Genomic DNA, 20539 nt, shown 5'->3' with positions numbered 1-20539 from the left:
TAGAACGGACGGACGGATCTTCCAAAGGTGCTTTTAGTAAACTCTTTTAATATATAGATACTAATAATGTTCTTAAGTGTTCCTCTCTTCCCGTATATGTCACGGTCCGTCATGCGTTTCCAACTAGAATGGACATTCCTTGGCTCAACGTACTGGCGTCTGATTCAGACGGAAGAGCGGGGGGATTTGAAAACTCAGCACGTGAGGAAGGTGGAAGTGGCTCACCGGTCGGCAGAGAGGGGTGTTCCAAGAGTTGTCGCAGGTGGTCCACGGGAGGAGGCTGGTGAAGGAGGCGAAGAAATAGCGCAGAGCCCAGGCGATGATCACGTTGTAGTAGAAGTCCACGTAGAAGGCGATCAGTGCCACAGCGTAGCCGATTCCTGTAACCAAACGGGGACCAGGTTAGTACTGGAAACATTCCGCTACAGTTCCACGGACAATCGGACTTGCATTACTGAATAGAGTAATTACAGTTAAAGACCTCGGTGCAAAAAGGGGATAACTCACATTTTAAAATGAAATTTTTAGCAGGCACAGAAAAACTAAGTAAAAATTTAGACATGGCATTTCATTCTATCGTTTATCCAGCCTGATTAAACGTGTAAAGATTAGTGTGCAGCCACACAAGCAACAACATGAATACATTGATTTTCTAGAAATATGCAAGATGCCATTTTTGCACCGAAGTATAAACAAATATCTATATAATCTATTTCAGTCTACTTTAATGGTCAGTTGAAAAGTGTTAGATACACACACTGTAGGGCAAATTTTATTAGAAATACACACTTAAGCTCACCGGGCAAAAAATTAGCCAACCCTGGAAAAATTATTACAAGCATCACTTCACCTCTGGACTTGATAACCACCTGGATTCGATTAGGAAGTGAGTCCACAGTGTTGTGTAGGTAAGTCGCATCCAGGTTAAGGCAATCACTGAGGATTTGATCGCGCAATTCCACCAAATGGCGGGAATGCTGATGTCGGCGTTAGATTTACAATAGGGTTCAAGTCAGGTGATTTTGGAGGCCAATTGAGATGAAAACCAGTCACATATGCGCCAAGCCCGATAAACTTTGCTGTTGTCATTTTGAAAACTCGGTGTACCAATAGCATACTGAAAGGCAACACCTGATGATCCAGGATGCTGGTTCGTGTTAGTATTGACCTCAGCGAGCGGGGTCCCGTGATACAAGAAACACCCCCACCTTCGGCTTCAACCTGACCTTGCGCACATCCAGGATGAAATGCTTCATTTGACCTTCGGTGCACTCGACGAAGTTCATCATTGGGATTCAGACCACAGTACATTCCACCAGTCAGATACTGTGCACGTTGGATGATCTAGCTCAACTTTATGTGCCTGTGTGAGCAATGGCCTCTTGCGAGGTGACCGACTCCAAATGTTTAATGCATGCAGTTACCGTCGCAATGTTCTCGCGCGAACAGATTGGGATGGATCTTCTCTCACTGACTGCAGCAATTTCAGTCGGATGTGGAGGCGATTTCGATTTACAAGCCGTGAAACGCGTCTCCGGTCCCTCTCAGTCAGGACGTGACGTCGTGTTTACAGCACTGCTTGTCCGTTGTTAAACACCAACAATCCAGCCACGGGCACGGCCAAACACGATCGCCCCTTACTGTCACATCCTTACATCTACTATGTTGACGTACAGATCGCTACTGCCTTATGCGCGTGCTTGACCACGGGACGCGTTTGCTGCGCCATCTGTACAGGTTTAACGATCCATCTGCGCATGTGCAATAGGTGACATGTTTTGCTCGGTGAGTCAGTGCTAGGATGTAGATTACATGTCATCTTTAATTACTTCACAGCAGACATTGCTAACTTGTACAGAAATGCTGATCATAGTTCCCACAGCCTAGGAATGCTAATTTATTAGGCCATTTTTTGCCATTTTTTGCCATTTTGTATTTTCATATCATTTTCTAAAGTTATACCTCATTATTTGGTCATTTTATGAAATTTATCAGACTATTTTATACTTTTTGAGTAATTGTCTTACATGTTTGAGGATTTTGAAGCATTTATGGGTGTACTGTTGGATATTATTGCAACTTCAAGTGAGGATGAGTACAGAGACTTGAGAATCTTCACAATCTGAGGACTAAAGGAATTTTGTTCACCACTTTCTTCTGGAAATGTCCTCATTCCAGGAGAGAGAAGTTTTCCTCGAGATTTTCTACTGAAGACGCGAAGCAAAGTTCTCTGAGGAACGTAAAGAGTTTCACCTTGTTTCCTTGACACGGCAAAATACCAAATACACGTCTATAATATAAAAATATGAAACAAAGGCCACTGAATATGGACCGAGGTTAATGATTGGAATAATTTACCAACCGAAATGTTTGATAAATTTCCGATTTATTTGAAATCATTTAAGAACAGACTGGGTAGAGATATGTTAGGGAATCTACCACCTGGGCGACGGCACTGATTGACTGATAACTACCTGTTGGAGTTTTGTATTCCCTACCTGATATTCAGTCCACTTAAGTTTTTTCCCCAACTGACTTCACGTTAAGACTTTGGGATGTTGCACCTATTTTCACGTTCCAAGATATTACGCTTCACGCTTTCAGCATAGTCTGCCATTAAGTCCAAATCTTCGGCATAGCCCAAACTGGTTACTGTTAATTCTCAGTGCGGCTCGATTATCAACTGCCAACGTCGGCCTATTTGTGACCAAGTCGGAAGATGGGACATGAAAAGTGATACGGATATTGTCACTGTCTTTCTCAAACTGATGGAAACATTCTGACACCAAAAAAATTCCTCCTGTGGGTGGGGGCGGTAGAATAACACCCACGGTATCCCTTGTCTGTCGTAAGAGGCTACTAAAAAGGGCCTCAGTGGCTCTGAACTTTGGAGTGTGGGTTGACGACCACGGAGCCCCCAGCTGAGTCTTGGCATTGCTTCCACTTACTTGTACCAGGCTCCTCACTTTCATCTATCCTATCCGACCTCTCTTGGTCAACGCTTGTTCTTTTCAGTCCCCGACGGTATTACGTATGGAGGCCTAGGGACTCTTTCATTTTCATGCCATTCGTGGCCCTTGTCTTTCTTTGGCCAATACCTTAATTTTTCGAAGTATCCGACCCCTTCCATATTTTCTCTCTGATTAGTGGTATATAGATGATGGTTGCCTAGTTGTACTTCCTCTTAAAACAATAATCACCACCACCACGGACACACAAAAAAAGAAGCTCCTTACTAACGCAAAGTAGGAGATAGAACTGTGCAGGAGAAAAGTTCGTGTGACTAATGAAATGAAATCCCATCTGTCAGTAATTAATTATTGCCCCAGAAGATTGCCACAGGCTTCCGCAACCGGCACAATTCCTGTCCTCGCCGCTTCATTCATTCCATTACTGACCCGGTCAAATGACTGTACAGAGGCTCTCGTGGCGGGTTTTTACGATGGGATACCCTTCCTGACGTCAACCTCATCAGAGGAATTAATGACATGAAATCAATGACGTGGTATAGATACTAGGTAGGGAGAGGGTGAAATTCGGTGCCGGCACGTAGCCTACTCCTGTCGAATAGCACTAAGGGGTCTGCTCAAGGCTTAACGTCCCCATCTGACGTACGAATCACCATCAACAGCGTCATATGACCTCGCTCCATATGAGAGAGGTTTGGAATTTAATCCAGACTTTTAACGCGCAATCTAGTCATTAGAGATTGTATATCACCACCTCCCCTACCCTGCCGGCCAGCATTCTGATGGCGACATTTTTTTCGACCAACGGAACTCGAACCGGCTAACTTTGGTGTCAGACCTTTGAGACTTTAGCGCCTTAGGGATGCTGGCCATCAGACGGGCATTATTGGTCATACAGAAGTCTAATTGACTCGATACCTTCCCGTCTGTACGTACGTCGACTATTTCATATTAGCAGCTTGTAAGTTATTAGGAACATTCTGCCATCTGTTGACTATAGTTTGAAGCTGGGGAAGGTAAGAGTATATATTAGAGCTTAGCCTACAAGGAATACAAAGCCTGCTCATTCGCAGTGCACCCTTCAGAAACAGTGTTCGCCTGGCAGTGCGGGTCTTGACCACTGCAGCGCTAGTATACCACCTCACATCAGCACTCACTAGCATTGATAACGGGAGTTGAAACTAGCACAAATTTACCTCTACACTACACTTCCTGTATATTATATACGTTACTGATCCGAATGAAGTAGAAAATAATAAATGTTCACCTTTTACCCCTAGCTGTGGATTTTCATTTCAGATAACACACATAACTGTCGAAATATGTGTCTGGCATTTAAAAGGACATAAGGTCTACACTAGATATTTTTAATACCGCACTTTAGATTTTCAGTGAAAATGAACGACTTTAACCATTTTCCTTGATATTTTCTCCTCATAAATCGTTTTTCTTCTCAAGAAGTATTCTCGGCGATACTCATCTGTCATGCCATTAGCGTAGTTAGTGACAGAGGGGCGTAGATACTTCTGCAGTATTATTCTGCTTAGTTCCTCAGGATGATCACTTTTCCCACACCGTAGAATAGGATTTTTAGCAACACGTGGCAACAGTATTTCGGTTAATGTTTGTGCTATTTTTGGACTGTCCAGCGTTACCGATAACATTTCGTCCCTTATTTGCCTCAGTTTCATCAGCAGTGAAACAAAACTTGGCTTTGGATACCTGAGACGTGAGACCACCTCTGCTTTGATTTTTATTAATGACGTTAGTGAAGATGGACTCTGGATACTACTAATTTTATCAACACACTCTTGACATGGCATGTGGTCTTCGACAACTCTTACCAAGTACCCTCCAATATATGCCATTGCAGCACTCGACGGAGCGGTCACTAGTGTTCCATAACTTACCCTTGGTACTTGGTACCACCTACACAACAGAATAAGGACATTATTATTATCAGAACAGGAGCAATAATAATAAGTAACCTAATGTTTGCCGTCACAGGGTCTGCGTATTTTCTGTACCATACACTGTCTGTTTATTGCTTTAATCCACAATTCCCTAGTTGGCTCTTGGCAAGGGAATTCATGGAAAACTTTATTTCTAGAGCCTTGTTTAAAAAACGGTACACAGCAGTACACCATTATAATATAATTGACGTATTTTAACAATACATTTTTCCCGTTTGGTCAATGTGTGGATTAAGCCGAAAGTGTCAGGTTCCGAGTCGTCCTCAATTTACAAGAGTTTCCCCATTTCACATTGGATGGTAAAATTATATTCTGTGACGTTTGCAGCAAAGATGAGAGGGAAACTTGTTTTATATTTCCCCGTAACGAATTATAATCAATTGAGCAAAATAAACATGGTATTTTAAATAATGCATATTAAATGTCCGAGGTCTAGTAATCACTATATCAAGTTCCTGTGCTGGTTGGAAGTGTAGTGTGTTGTCTGAATATGAAAGGAGAAGTGTTGGAACAAGCACAAACACCAGTCCCCGAGCCAGAAGAATTAATTAGACGTGAGTATAATCACCCATTTGGCCGGCAATCGAATCCGGGACCTTCTGAACCGAAGGCCTCAATGCTGACCATTCAGCCAATGATTCGAACTAAACAAAATCATTATTGAGTTTCATTATTTCTATCGGTATTAACATTCAACTTTCGTAGTAGACGTCACCAGTAAGCATACAACGTGTAGATATACCGCCAACCGAGGTGTTCATGTGAGGTTGAATTGCAGCGCCTCTAGCGGCAAATATAGCATCCACAAGGCGGACAGCTATGAGTGGCTATTGGGCAGGCTTTGTATTCATTGTAGGCTAAGATTAGAGAATAGCATTCTTCCATGATCAGAGGAAGTGTAGACTCTCCTGCTCGAGAGGTAGTAATGGCTGCTCGCAATGACATTACTAATATATCAGAATATTAATGAAAATGCTAGTCGCTTAGCAACCTGCTAAGTCCAGAAGGTATTGCGGGCTAGGGTAAGCCTTCGCCTGCAATTAACTCAGAGAATTAGAGTAGGTGAAGCTTATTCTGGCCTGCAGTCTTTAAGAGGGGAATTCCTCAAGGCAGTACTACTGAACCTTTGTGTTTAGAGATAAGGCTTTCACCGGATGATGTTATTCTGTATAGAGTAATAAATAACTTACAAGATTGTGAGCAACTGCAAAATTACCTCGACAATGTTGTGAGATGAACAGATGATAAAAGGGGTTAAAAGTCAGGTTGTGGATTTCACAAATAGGAAAAGTCCTCTCAGTCTTAATAACTGGGTTGATGGGGTGAAAGTTCCTTATGGGGATCACTGTATTACCTAGGTGTTAATATAAGGAAAGCTTTTCATTGGGGTAATAATATAAATGAGACTGTAAATAAAGGGTGCAAGTCTCTGCCCATGGTTATGAGGGTATTTGGGGGTGTAGTAAGGATGTAAAGGAGAGGGCAGTGTATGGGACAGTCACCAGGATTACTTGATTCAAGAACTGGAAAACATAAACAAAAGCAACTTGATTTGTTCTGGGCGATTTTCGACAAACGAGTAGCGTTACGAAAATGTAAAGTTTGGGTTGGGAAGACTTGGGAGAAAGAAGACGAGCTGCTCGGCTATGTGGTATGTTACGAGTTGTCAGTAGAGAGATGGTGTCGAATGACATTAGTACACGAATAAGTTTGAGTGGTCTCTTTAAAAGTTGAACATTAAAGTTGGAATCGAAGAGAAAAAATTGGGGTAAATATTCGTTTATAGGAAGGGGAGTTGGGGATTGGAATACGGTAACTTACCAAGGGAGATGATCAATAAATTTACAAATTCTTTGCAATAATTTAAAAAAAGGCTAGGAAAACAACAAATAAGGAATCTGCCACCTGGGCGACTGCCCTAAAATTAATGCAGATGAGTGTTGATTGATTGATTTATTTGATTGATATTGGAGTGGGCATTTAGGGATTTAATTTTAGGATTATTCAAAGTTCTCTGAACTTATAGATTTGTCAATGTCTCGTGATTCATCGGCAGGTAATTCTGGTGAGAATAATAAATTAACGAAGCAAATAGTTCCAGTAGAACGGACAAAGCTGTTTTTAGTAAACTCCTTTAATATATAGATATAGCAATAGAAAAGTTGTTGCATTGTCATTTTGTTATTATTTTTCCCTTAATTTTGTTATTATTATTGCTTTATTACATTATTAAATTCCATGTGAATTCATTCATTGAAAATATATGTTGTAATTGTAGGATAACTCTGTAAAGACTGATGACAGTAAAGTAAGCACTAATGCAACTTAGGGAGGGTGAGATTCATGTTTGTCCTGGACTATATAACTGTGTTAACGTCTAGGACGAAATAAATAAATAAGTAAATAAATAAATAAATAAATAAATAAATAAATAAATAAATAAATAAAGAAAGTTAGAATTCCACAGTTGTAGCCCTTCAGGCAAGCAACTCAACGTTGAAAACATCCTGGGGATATGAGCTACGAATTTTAGGTAAATAAAATATTATAAAGTGCGAGAATATATATTTATTATTCCTAAAAATTAGAATCCTTTTCTTGTTCATCGTTATCCGGTCGATTATATTAACCGTTTGCCTTTTACTACCGCTACGAGCGCTAATGTGAGTGAATGCAGAGTTTCACCAGAGTGGACATTTTTCAAAAAATAGAAAAAAAACCTCCTGAGGGTATTGAACCAAGGAACACATTACAGAAAGAATTATGTAAATAACTTAATTTGGCCAGGATTTGAATCACAAAGAAAACGGGTAAAGAAACAAGCGATTTTAGAGTTTTTCCGGAACTGAATTAGGCCAGAATGATTTTCGATTGTTTAAAATTTGATGGAGCTCTCCAGGACTCACAATTTGAAACATTTAGCCGTTCAACTTTCCGCACAATTGAGGAAATTGCTCTATTTTACGTTTTTCGTGGTATGGGGACCCTACTTTGTCAGCTAAGACATGTTTTCAACATTTAAAATGACAATTTACATATTCATTTGAAATAGTTGATACATTTAATTGTAATTTTTAATGTAGTAATTTAGCTTCGCTGGTGACATGTAGTGTTCTCAGTGCACTATGTCTTCTGGTATGGGCTAGAGTTACCTTCATTGACCTCTCTCAGTCTCATCCTTGGCTTTGACAATATGAAAGTGACCGAGGTATGAGTGATGCTAGTAATACCATTCCGTATGCAGCCAGTCCCTGCTATGAATGGTGTGCAAATATCACTCATAGGGTCGGTGTATGCATTTCAGTGGGCTTGACAGACGGATATATAATAGCAATTTCTGGCTCGGTGAGGAAAGCAACGGCACACCACCTCACTCCTCATTTCTCTGGTATGCCTCTACAGTGATGCCTAGGCTATTTGACAGCTGTTGATGGAACAGTGGAGGATCAAACCAGCCTTCGGGCTGAATACCCAACGTACAACAATATAGTAAGGTAAGGTAAGGGTGTATTCTGCCAAAAGGCTGATCCGAACCTCCGCAGAGGTGTGCCAGTTCCTTTCCGCTCCTCCATTCCCTTACCCCCAACCAACAGCGCGTGGCAACCCATCCAAATTTTGACCACGCCAACTGTTGCTTAACTTCGGGGATCTCACAGGTTCCGGTGTTTCAACACGGCTACCGCCGTCGGCCAACAATGTAGTAATAGATAAATAATTCTTTCTTTCTTAATCTGCTTACTCTCCAGGGTTGGTTTTTCCCTCGGACTCAGCGAGGGATCCCACCTCTACCGCCTCAAGGGCAGTGTCCTGGAGCGTGATGCATTGGGTCGGAGGGTACAACTAGGGAGGAGGACAAGTACCTCTCCCAGGTGGCCTCACTTGCTATGGTGAATAGGGGCCTTGGTGGGGGATGGGAAGATTGGAAGGGATAGACAATGAAGAGGGAAGGAAGCGGCCGTGGCCTCAAATTAGGTACCATCCCGGCATTTACCTGGAGGAGAAGTGGGAAACCACGGAAAACCACTTCCAGGATGGCTGAGGTGGGAATCGAAGCCACCTCTACTCAGTTGACCTCCCGAGGCTGAGTGGACCCCGTTCCAGCCCTCCTACCACTTTTCAAATTTCGTAGCAGAGCCGGGATTCGAATCCGGGCCTCCGGGGGTGGCAGCTAATCACACTAGCCACTAGACCACAGAGGCGGGCCATAGATAAATAATACTAAGGAAAATAACGCGTGTATCAAAACACATTTTAGATTACAAAAAATGCTCTGAAACTGCAGGTTAGGGGTTTCTATAGAAACATAAATGACTTATCTACACTAGGAATGAGAGCGGCGGATTAGATCAGCGTACCGTGTGTATACGAGCACATGTTAATAAGAAATGCACTTAGAATTCCAGTCAAGATAAAGTCAGTCTCGAGTGTGGAGCGAACCGCAAGGAGCTGTAGTCATTGTTATAATCCGGGAAATGGAGTGGAAAGGCTGTGGGGCCACAGATCAACGGAGGCTTGAGTGTTCCAGAGAGAGTATATTGATGTGGCCCGCCCTCCTCTTTTTTCTGCTAATACCACACTTCCCCTCCATCTCTCCCTTTTCTTCTCTCCTTCCAGGCGAACAAGAGCACTTATGCTCAAGTTCTGGAGAAATGGCGGACAGTTTCCGCTGGACACGGGCTGTAATTGGCCGACTCCAAGTCGTCACGGCTTACACCGTCGCTGTTTCGAGATTTATTCTTCAGGTGAAAGATCAAGGGATATACTGTTCTTTACTTAACTTTATAATAGCAGTCGTGGTGTACAGTCGGTTTATATCTAAGAAATCAATCGATTTATTCTGTACTGGTAAATGTGCCCTGCTTCGCTACGGTATTCCACATTGTGTACGGATTTGTACGTAAAGTGCTGTACACACAGTGAGTTACGTTACATTCAATTGCACGTCTCTTACCGTTATCCGAGAAACACCACTGGGAGGACCCCATACGTTGTTTGAGATTTAAGGTGCGCGTTGGGAAGTTTTGATGCAAATGGCAGGCCACGATACTTACCGCAATTCAAAATCGAGTTCAGAAGTTTCTATTATAAAAGCAGGCTCACTTGCCTACTGCCATTCACAATGGAGATGTGGAGTTTTCATTATAAAGACAGGCCCCTTTTCCTAATGCCAGTCAAAATCGAGTTCGGTTGTTTTGATTATAAGCGAGAAATGCAGCTCTATCTAAAGGTAAAAAACGAAGTGGTTGTAGTGTAGAAATGAAATGTCCCTCACTAAATTGCGATGATATGGGTTACGGATTTATGACAGATGTAACAGAAGAGAAATTTAGGCGCAGGGATTCTTAGATAAGAAGATATCTTATGTTATTACTATTTAAGCCTGAGCCAAGGCAGTGGCAATGAATAAAAGGAGAAAACGGAAGTAGAAGAGAATTTCAGTAAATTTTATAGCAAATGCCAAAAAAACACCTCAAGGTGCGAAGTAACGGCCTACAGTCCGCATACAGCCTCCCTTAGTACTATTCGAAGATGATTGTAACCCCCAGCGGTATCCCGCAAATATCCCGAAGAATGGCAGCTTGACGTCACTCTGGCCTTCTAACCAACGAAACGGCGAGTTTACAGGAATTATGACGAAAAGGGCATTACGTCACTTCCCTGCTGGCGAACAGCTAGAGACGTTGTCATGGTAACCGGAAGGTTCGCTGTCGGTCACTCAATGCAGAGCATGAAACCCGCAGAAAATAGTAATTTTCTTCGTCATTTGAAGAGTAAGCAGAATTATGTTCATAAGAAAAGTTGTTTGAAATGAAGAGAAGTTTCACATACTGTCTTCGGATTTCACCGTCCGACTCGTTGGCTGAACGGTCAGCGTACTGGCTTCGGTTCAGAGGGTCCCGGGTTCGATTCCCGGCCGGGTCGGGGATTTTAACCTTAATTAGCTAATTCCTACGGCACGTGGGCTGGGTGTATGTGTTGTCTTCATCATCATTTCATCCTCATCGCGACGCGCAGGTCGCCTACGGACGTCAAATAGAAAGACCTGCACCTGGCGAGCCGAACCCGTCCTGGGATAACCCGGCACTAAAAGCCATACGACATTTCATTTACAGAAAATCAATAGTATAAAACACAGTTCTTGTTTTTGTATAAACTGCCGGTCTGTTCAGCTATTTTTAAATTATCTGCATATCCAAACCTACCCCTGCATGAGCATGCTCTAAGTATGAAGTTTGGTCGAGATCTATCAAGACGGTTCGCTGTGATGGTGGAACAGCCGGACAAACAGACACTAAAGCTAAAAACCACTGATACGGTTTTGAGTTGGCATAAAACGGATAAATATCTGTAAATTTGACAAAATAAACGAAATTACAGACAGCGGACCCCCTAAAAATTTTATTTATATAGACTAGCGTAAGCCTGTCTCTGACATTAGAAATCACTATGTGGAAAAGAACTTGAAAAGAACGTGATCAGCGGATTCCAACTAATGTATTACATCTTTCATTGTTGTACGAATAAATGAAGAGGAAACTTACTACATAACCGTCGTCATGTGTTTGATATCGCTCTCTATACGAGAAATGTTCAAAGCTGTCAATAAGACTTTATTCTTGTACCAGTACATGATATTAATGTTGCTACGTGAAAAATTGACAATCTCACCTCGGTGAATGAGAGGCATTTTATCGGGAAAGACCAAGGATCCGAAATTTCACCTCACCCGATTATATCTCTACCAAGGGTATATCTAGAAGTCAGCTGCGAGAGTGTTAGCTTGTGCTTATACAGTGAGTTTCTCTCATCGTTCGGCCGCCAGGCGCGCCCAGCTTATCTGCGTCCCGTTGACTCATCACTTCCCGCTCCACAGCACTTCGCTCACTTTATCCGTGCATGACATGAGATAACAATCAAAATAAGCTCTTACCTCATGACAGGAGATGTTAGAAATGTTCTCCTCCTGCATGTATACATTTCTGGCATCGCCTTAGGGAACTCAGATTCATACGCATAAAGTTCCTCTTCCGTAATTGAGCTTGCTTCTCTCCGGATTTTAACATTTTCGTGCTCCGCCATGCTGAGTCTTCCAAACCTCGGCCTCTTGTCCAAGTTTTCTTAGGGACTTTGTAGGCGTATGTTCATCTTTCTGCGATTTCTTTTAGTTTTCGTCGTTAAGTACACGTTTTTCAACACTTCGCTTCTTACCGAGTAAAGAACCTGCTCCTCTCAATTACATTGCCGGAAAAAAGTACACCTGGAAAGACGACATCAATTTTGACCCGATGACGCCAGTTGCCACCTGGGGGATAGTCGATGTGCTGATAATAGTTTCAACGTCGTGCGTCAACAGATAGCGTAGTGACGTAGCTGCCCGAGCGCCATACGGCGCCGTGTGAAGCAAACAGGCGCCATGCCAGGGGTCAGATTGTGGTCTTCCGAGTGACGCGGGAATTGCCACACAAGTTGGACGTGCTGCGATGCTGGTCACATGAACATTCTCACATCCGTAGACGAGGTTCTGGACAGACGTCCGCCAAGGGCAGCAGTGGCGGATCGTACAACTACCACAGCACAGATAAGAGGGTTTGTGAACCCAGAAGTGTCAACACGAACTGTTGCCAACCGGTTACTAGCAGTGGGACTACTCTAGCCCATCTTCCACTCACGCCACAGCATCGACGTGCACGGCTCGACTGGTGCTGTCAGAGGATCATTTGGAAGATGGAATGGCGGGCCGTGGTCTTCAGAGATGAAAGTAGATCCTGCCAGCACGCAAGTGATGGTTGTTGACCTGGCGAGCGCTGTCTCGTAGAGTGCATTCGCCCAATACACACTGGCCCCACGCCCAGGCCTTACGGTCTGAGGTGCAATAAGGTACAACTGTCGTTCACCTTTGGTATTTATGGAGACAACGCTGACCAGTGCTCGGTACGTGCAGAATGTTGTAAGATCCGTTCTTTCGCCATTCTTGCAACAGGAAGGTGATGTGTTGTTCCAACAGGATAAACCTCGCCTATACACTACGCGTGAAACTCAACTTGCTCTGCAAGACATGCAGCACCTTCCCTGGCCAGCACGATCTCCGGACTTGTCTCCCATCGAGCACTGACACGTGCGACTCGTCAACCCACAACTCTTGCAGAACTACGTGAACAGGTCGAACAGGCGTGGAGTAATGTATCCCAAGACGGTATTCGCCATCTGTATGATCGAATGGATGCCAGAATCAGCGCCTGCATTGCCACCTGTGGAGGATACACTACGTACTAATATGGGTGTTTCAGCATGGTTCGACACCTGGTACCTCAGTACCGCCTGAGCTATTGATCTGAAAATGTAGTTATTTCATGTACTCTATATGCACTGTTTCAACAATAAATCTTGAGCGAATTGGAACACTCTAAGAGGTTGTTGTTGTATGTCCGGCGCTCCCTTCTCGCTCCGCCAGCCAGCTACACGCGCACCAAGTGTCATTCTTCTAGCCTCGACGCGCAGCCCTCAGTGCGCGTGCCTGAACAGTCGTGTGTGTACTATAAAGAGGAACTCCCAGCCTGTCCAGATGCCCACTTGCCCCGGTGTCCAGCTCCAGAATACACCCTACGTCGAGCACGGAGGCTACTCCTCTTGAAAATGTGCTTCGACCAGGTGGACTGAATTTCTGGCAGTACGAGGTCTCACCTCTGGTCACCGCTCCTCTTCCGCTGCCCATATCCAGTCATACTATTACATACCGTTATATTTCCCTAATTAATGCAAGCTCCCTTGGTTTCGCCAAGTAAGAATTCTTCCAACATTGAACTTGCTTTTATGAACTCAGCAAGGAAGGAATTTCCAAAACATTTATGTCAGTACTTCGGATAGTTTTCGACTATCAACTTTTCATATCAAGGACTATCTTTTCGAGATAGAAGTGGATGTAAATACTGTAAACTTGTATATAGTGTACAAAAGATAGACTCTTTCTCAAGATTCCTAATTCATTTGCTTCAAGTTAAATTTCATTTTTATTTGTGTAAATAGTGTATTTTGCATTTGAAGCGAATAATAAAGTTGTGTTTTGTAAATCTCAACCTTGGTTACAACACAACTCTATGGCGACGAAGTAAAAAAAAAAAAAAGGAACGCAACAAACACTCCAATTCATCGGCCCCAGTCACCAACTCTGTGGCGACAAGATAATAACTTGCTATTCATCCACTCCTTCACAACGAGGTACAGCAAACTCAGTGCCCTCATACACTTAGACATTGGCGACGAAGTCAATCAGTGCCCAGTGTGTCGCCCACTCAACAGACATTCCACAGCTCTCTGACGTGCGCTCCACCTGTGTGGCACGCTCCAGCGTGTTTGCTTGCTCTCTCTCTCACTCCCAGCATATACCGGTCCAGGTCGCGCCTACAACCAGTTCTGACACACAGCTCTCCTTGCTCTTTATTGCACGCATCTCGCAATGGCTACAGCTGAGCAACTCGCTACGGTATTCCAAGCCTTACAGCAGCAACAACAACAGTTTATGCAACAACAACAGGCAGCATTAATTCAGGCTATTCAAGCTATTTCTGTCACTACACAGCCATCAGCTATTCCTCCGTTCTCTGCTTTTGATCCGGCTAAGGAAGAATGGTCAGTTTATTTAGCACGCTTACAACAGCATTTCATCTGCCATTCTGTCACAGATGATCAACGCCGCCGAGCACTATTTCTTAGTTCAGTTGGCAATGCTACGTGTGAATTACTACGTAAATTAGGTCCAGAAAAAAACCTTTCTGAGGTACCATTCGCACAGCTCCTGGCCCGTCTCACTGAACATTATGCCAAAGCTCCTCACATAGTGGCTGCTCGCTATAAATTTTTTCAGAGCAGAAAGCAACCCCATCAGACACATACTGAATGGATAACTGAATTGCGTGGTCTAGCTAAACCCTGCCAGTTCATATGCTCCAAGGACGGTTGTGGTTCACCCTACACTGATTCTCTCATTCGGGACATGGTAATTTTACATACTCCTGAGGACAAGATACGTTTTGACGCTGTCAAGCAGAGTAACCCTTCTTTAGAAGACGTCCAGCGTATTGCTACGGTTTATGAGCTTACTACCAAGACTGCCGCAGCCAAAGCTTCTCCACACGAAGTTGCTCAAGTCTCGACTCAGGCCCGCAAGTCCTCTGCTACAGTGAACCGTCCAGATAAGGCGCTCTCTACCAAGCATTCTCGCCAGGTTCCCTCTCGTAATGCTACAAGGAAGCCCAATTCTAAAAGCACCTCGAAACTCCTGCCTTCCTGCCGAGGCTGTTTCAAGCATCATGAACGTCGTGACTGTCGTTTTTTCAAAGCCACTTGTGAACGATGTAATAAACTTGGACACATTAAGACTGTATGTCGGAGTTCGCTCCGCCCTGCTAAGACTCCTGCAGCACGCCCGAAGCATATACAGCCCCGCCAAGACATGGAAGTTGATCAGATCAATCTTATTCTGCCCACAAGGAATTCTCACAAGATCATCGTTCCTCTCTCATTCTCTACTCGATCTGTCGATTTTCAATTAGACACTGGATCACCTGTCTCTATTATTAATCTGGCTACCTACCATGACTTAGGTTCCCCTTCATGCTCTCCAGCTGACATCCAGCTTGTGACGTTTAACAAAAGGAAAATTGACATTAAAGGTCAAATCCAGCTTCAGGCTAGTTATAAAGGAATTCAGAAGGCCATTCCTCTTCTCGTAGTTAACAACTACACTGCATCCAACATTATGGGCATGGATCTATTTAACTTATTTGGTTTCCAGATACATGACAACATTAACGTTGTATCTACATTGCATCCTACTTCTGACGTTACCGATCTCCTAAAGCAGTTTCCTGAAGTCTTCGACTCTCAGCTCGGAACAGCAAAAGACTATACAGCTCACATACAGCTGAAATCCGGAGCTAAGCCTCGCTTCCTCAAAGCACGTCCAGTACCCCTAGCACTTCAAGACCTGGTCACGAAAGAATTAGACAGGTGGATACAAACTGGAATTGTGGTACCAGTTACTTCTAGTCAATGGGCTACTCCACTAGTGGTAATCAAGAAACCTGATGGTAATGTTCGACTTTGTGGCGATTTTAGATCTACAGTCAACGCACAACTCGACACAGATATCTTTCCTATTCCACGTCCAGAAGACTTATTCCGTCGTCTCGCTGGTGGACAATTCTTCTCTCGAGTTGATCTTAAAGAAGCATATCTCCAGCTACTTTTAGACGAAGACTCTAAGAAATTTCTAACACTCAACACTCCTCTCGGACTGCTCCAGCTCCAGCGGCTCCCATTCGGTGTTTCATCCTCAGCTGCTATTTTTCAGCGCTATTTAGCTCAACTCACTGCCTCCATTCCCGGTTGTGCTAACTACCTGGATGATATTATTGTTACGGGAAAAGATCATCAGGAACATCTAAACAATCTACGCCTCCTTCTACAGAAATTGAAAGACAATGGCCTACGAGCGAATCTCGCTAAATGTACATTCTTTCAGCCTCAAGTTCACTACCTAGGACATATCCTTGATAAGACTGGAATTCGCCCTAGTGCACAGAATGTCTCAGCTATCGTCAACATGCCAGCACCTCAGAACCTCAAGCAGCTCCAGTCCTTCATAGGCAAAGCGAACTACTATAATAAGTTCATTCCCCGCTTCGCTACAGTGGCAGCTCCATTAAACGCTCTACGTAAAAAAGGTGTTTAATTTCAATGGACTCCGCAATGCCAACAGGCATGGAAAACCATCAACAACGCCTTAATTCAAGCTATACAACTCACTCATTTTCAGCCCGACAAGCTCATCACGCTAGCTACTGACGCTTCAGACTACGGTGTCGGTGCCGTTCTCTCCCAGAAGGATCGTCATGGACGGGAACGCCCCATCGCTTTCGCTTCGAAAACACTTAATGACCATCAACGTCGATACTCGCAGATAGAGAAAGAAGCTTTAGCCATCATCTTTGGTATTCGCCGTTTCAATGAATATCTCTATGGCAACCATTTCCTGATCATTACTGATCATAAGCCTCTCGTACACTTATTCCATCCTGGTAATAAGATCCCTGAGAATTCCCTCAGAAAGCTTCAAAGATGGTCCATGTTCCTTTCTGATTATTCCTATCAGATTGTCTATCGAGCCACATCCCAGCATTGTAATGCTGATGCCCTCTCACGCTTACCAGTTGGTCCTGATACTGCCTTCGATTCTCAAGAATCTGAATGTCTTCAGTTGGACATAGAACTTGAAGATACTGTCTCCAGTTTTCCTATTGATGCTACCTGCATAGCTCAAGCTACGGATAAGGATAGTACACTTGCTACTGTGCGTACTTACATCCGCAACGGTTGGCCTCTTCAGAGCAATCTTCCCTCCCACCTTGCACCTTATCATCGTATGCAGCATCGTCTCACGACTCGTGCTGGAGTCGTACTCCTAGAAGCAGGCACCATCTTCCGAGTGGTTATCCCACTTAGCCTACAGAAACAAGTTCTCGAATTATTACACCAAAGCCATTGGGGTATATCCCGAAGGAAGCAACTAGCACGTCAACACTGCTACTGGCCCGGTATTGATGCCGCCATCGAAAAGCTCATCCGTCATTGTGAACAATGTCAACTGAATCAGAACGCCCCGTCTTCTGATCTAGCTTCATGGCCTCCTGCTACTACTCCATGGGAACGAGTTCACATCGATTTCGCAGGTCCTTTCCTCAATTCCATGTGGTTTATAGTCATCGACTCACTATCGCACTTTCCATATGTAGTGGATATGCATTCGACTCCTACGACCGAAGCTACCATTCGTGCTCTACAGAAGATATTTACTACAGAAGGCTTACCTCAAGTCCTCATTTCGGACAACGGACCTCAATTTACAGCTACTGCTTTTAAGAAATTTTGTACATATAATGGCATTCGTCATATCCTAGCACCGCCTTTTCACCCTCAATCTAATGGTGAAGCTGAACGCTTTGTACAAACATTTAAGAGAAGTATGAAAAAAGCTGTCTCTTCAGGCTTAACTAAAGACCAAGCATTGCTCCAACTCTTAAGCAACTACAGAACTCTGCCCGGCGCTGATAATATCACTCCTGCACAGAAGCTCCATGGACGACCTCACAGAACTTTACTTTCTCTGTTGCAGCCTATTCCGGCCCAGTCTCAGACCTCACCAACGAAGTTCTCAGTCAACGACAAGGTCTACACCCGGACATTCAGGTCAAACCCACTCTGGATACCTGGAGTCATCTGCAGATCTTTGGGTCATCGTCTCTACGAAATACAGACTACGGAGAAACGTATCTGCCGCCATCAAGACCACATACGTCTGCGCTACCGCCCATGTCCAGCTATTGATTCTATTGCTCAGCCAGATAAATCTATTGCTGAACGAGCTTTAGACCATTTAATAACAATGGGTTCCTTTCAGGACGAGACAGCGCCACTCCGCCCGGTCCCAGCTCCGGACAATCCAACAGAGACATCAGCAGCTCCGGCCCAGCATCGCAGCCGCCGCCAGCGCCGCCGCCGTTTCACGCCGTACCGGCGTATTTAGGAGGGGAGGGTGTTGTATGTCCGGCGCTCCCTTCTCGCTCCGCCAGCCAGCTACACGCGCACCAAGTGTCATTCTTCTAGCCTCGACGCGCAGCCCTCAGTGCGCGTGCCTGAACAGTCGTGTGTGTACTATAAAGAGGAACTCCCAGCCTGTCCAGATGCCCACTTGCCCCGGTGTCCAGCTCCAGAATACACCCTACGTCGAGCACGGAGGCTACTCCTCTTGAAAATGTGCTTCGACCAGGTGGACTGAATTTCTGGCAGTACGAGGTCTCACCTCTGGTCACCGCTCCTCTTCCGCTGCCCATATCCAGTCATACTATTACATACCGTTATATTTCCCTAATTAATGCAAGCTCCCTTGGTTTCGCCAAGTAAGAATTCTTCCAACATTGAACTTGCTTTTATGAACTCAGCAAGGAAGGAATTTCCAAAACATTTATGTCAGTACTTCGGATAGTTTTCGACTATCGACTTTTCATATCAAGGACTATCTTTTCGAGATAGAAGTGGATGTAAATACTGTAAACTTGTATATAGTGTACAAAAGATAGACTCTTTCTCAAGATTCCTAATTCATTTGCTTCAAGTTAAATTTCATTTTTATTTGTGTAAATAGTGTATTTTGCATTTAAAGCGAATAATAAAGTTGTGTTTTGTAAATCTCAACCTTGGTTACAACAGTTGTACTCATTTTTTTCTGGCCGTGTAGTTTACGAGTTTCCGCACGGTCTCTATGTGGAGGGCGTACACCTGAAAATTGTGTTACAAATCGCCTAACGACTTCTCTGCAAGACTCTGTTTTCACATAAGTATCGTACATAAGTACCCTCTCCTCTACCGTGTACACATGTGAAGGCATTATGAGAATTATACCCCGAAGTAACATTTCACAACTCGAGAACAACACTTAATACACGTTGTAAGCACGGACCAGAACTGCGAAGTGTCGGCATTCCCGTGCTGTGTAACGGGAAACGCTGAGTCAACGGAAGGCAGATAGGTAGGTCGGGCGCGCCTGCCGGCCAACCGATGAGAGAAACACACTGTAGATGCACATATCAGAATGGCGAATATATATAATTCATTTCGCTGCAAGAAGATTTCTTTTCTTGGAGTACTTCGATGAGATGTCGAATATTGAATTCACACATTCACCAATTGCTGAGGGTCGCTCAATTCCTGGAGGAATTCCACAGCCATCAGTAAATAAGAAAATGCAGAAAGAAATGAAGTCCTGAAAGCTCTTCAACCAGACGAACTTCCGACAGATCTTTGGAAGAGCGAAGAATGAAACAGTTCCGCAATGTAATGGCAAAAGAGCTTCTTCAATGGCATTCTGGATGCTGGTCTCATCCCCATACACTGGGTAACACGTCGCACAATCCCAGGTTTCAAGAAGAAGGGTGATCCAGCTGCGTGCTGTAATTACCGTGGAGTCCGTTTCCTGACACAAGCATTAAAATCTTTGAAACGATTGCGACAACTACAAGGCCATCAAACAAGCAGCATTTATTAGTATTAATTATGACACTATCGTGGACGGCAAAATCATTATTGTTTTAAATTTACGATGTGTTACTTGATTCACTGAAATCTGTCCTGTAGAACCCAAGCAGTGTTTCACATGAACACGGGATAAATAATTATTGTCAGTGCTGTAGTCCGAACGTTTTCACCGCGTATACTCTAAGTCATGGTGTACGAATCCTTAGCTCAATGCTCATTGTTGAGGTTTTCGTGTCAAACGGTTCAGAGTTCGATTCCCGGTTTGGACGGGATTTTAATCGTGTCTAATTAATTCCCAAAACTTTGCTCTTCATAATCAGACAACACAGCATAGAAACACGCAATAATTATTGCATCCCTCAATGTAGTTTTGACGTCAGTAAGGGCATCCGCCCGTAAAATAGGATCAAGTCGACATGCGACCGAACAGGTGTGGGAAAAGCGGAAGAGGAAGACTCTCAACCAGAGCATTACAAATCCCGTATGCCAGGCAACTGTCACTCCTGA

At 43.8% G+C, this 20539-nt stretch overlaps 1 protein-coding gene across 2 annotated transcripts in view; it reads right to left on the bottom strand.

The window, feature by feature from the left end:
* Nucleotides 1-20539, bottom strand: part of DAT (Sodium-dependent dopamine transporter) — a 258731-nt gene that overhangs the window by 86312 nt on the left and 151880 nt on the right. For both annotated transcript variants that reach the window (XM_068229420.1, XM_067154453.2), the window contains one exon: nt 226-380. In XM_068229420.1, the coding sequence (XP_068085521.1) occupies nt 226-380 (155 nt within the window). The remainder of the gene's footprint in view (nt 1-225; nt 381-20539) is intronic.

This window comes from Anabrus simplex, chromosome 10 (assembly GCF_040414725.1).
Source record: "Anabrus simplex isolate iqAnaSimp1 chromosome 10, ASM4041472v1, whole genome shotgun sequence".
NCBI lineage: Eukaryota > Metazoa > Arthropoda > Insecta > Orthoptera > Tettigoniidae > Anabrus > Anabrus simplex.
This window is presented reverse-complemented; position numbering and strand designations above follow the sequence as displayed.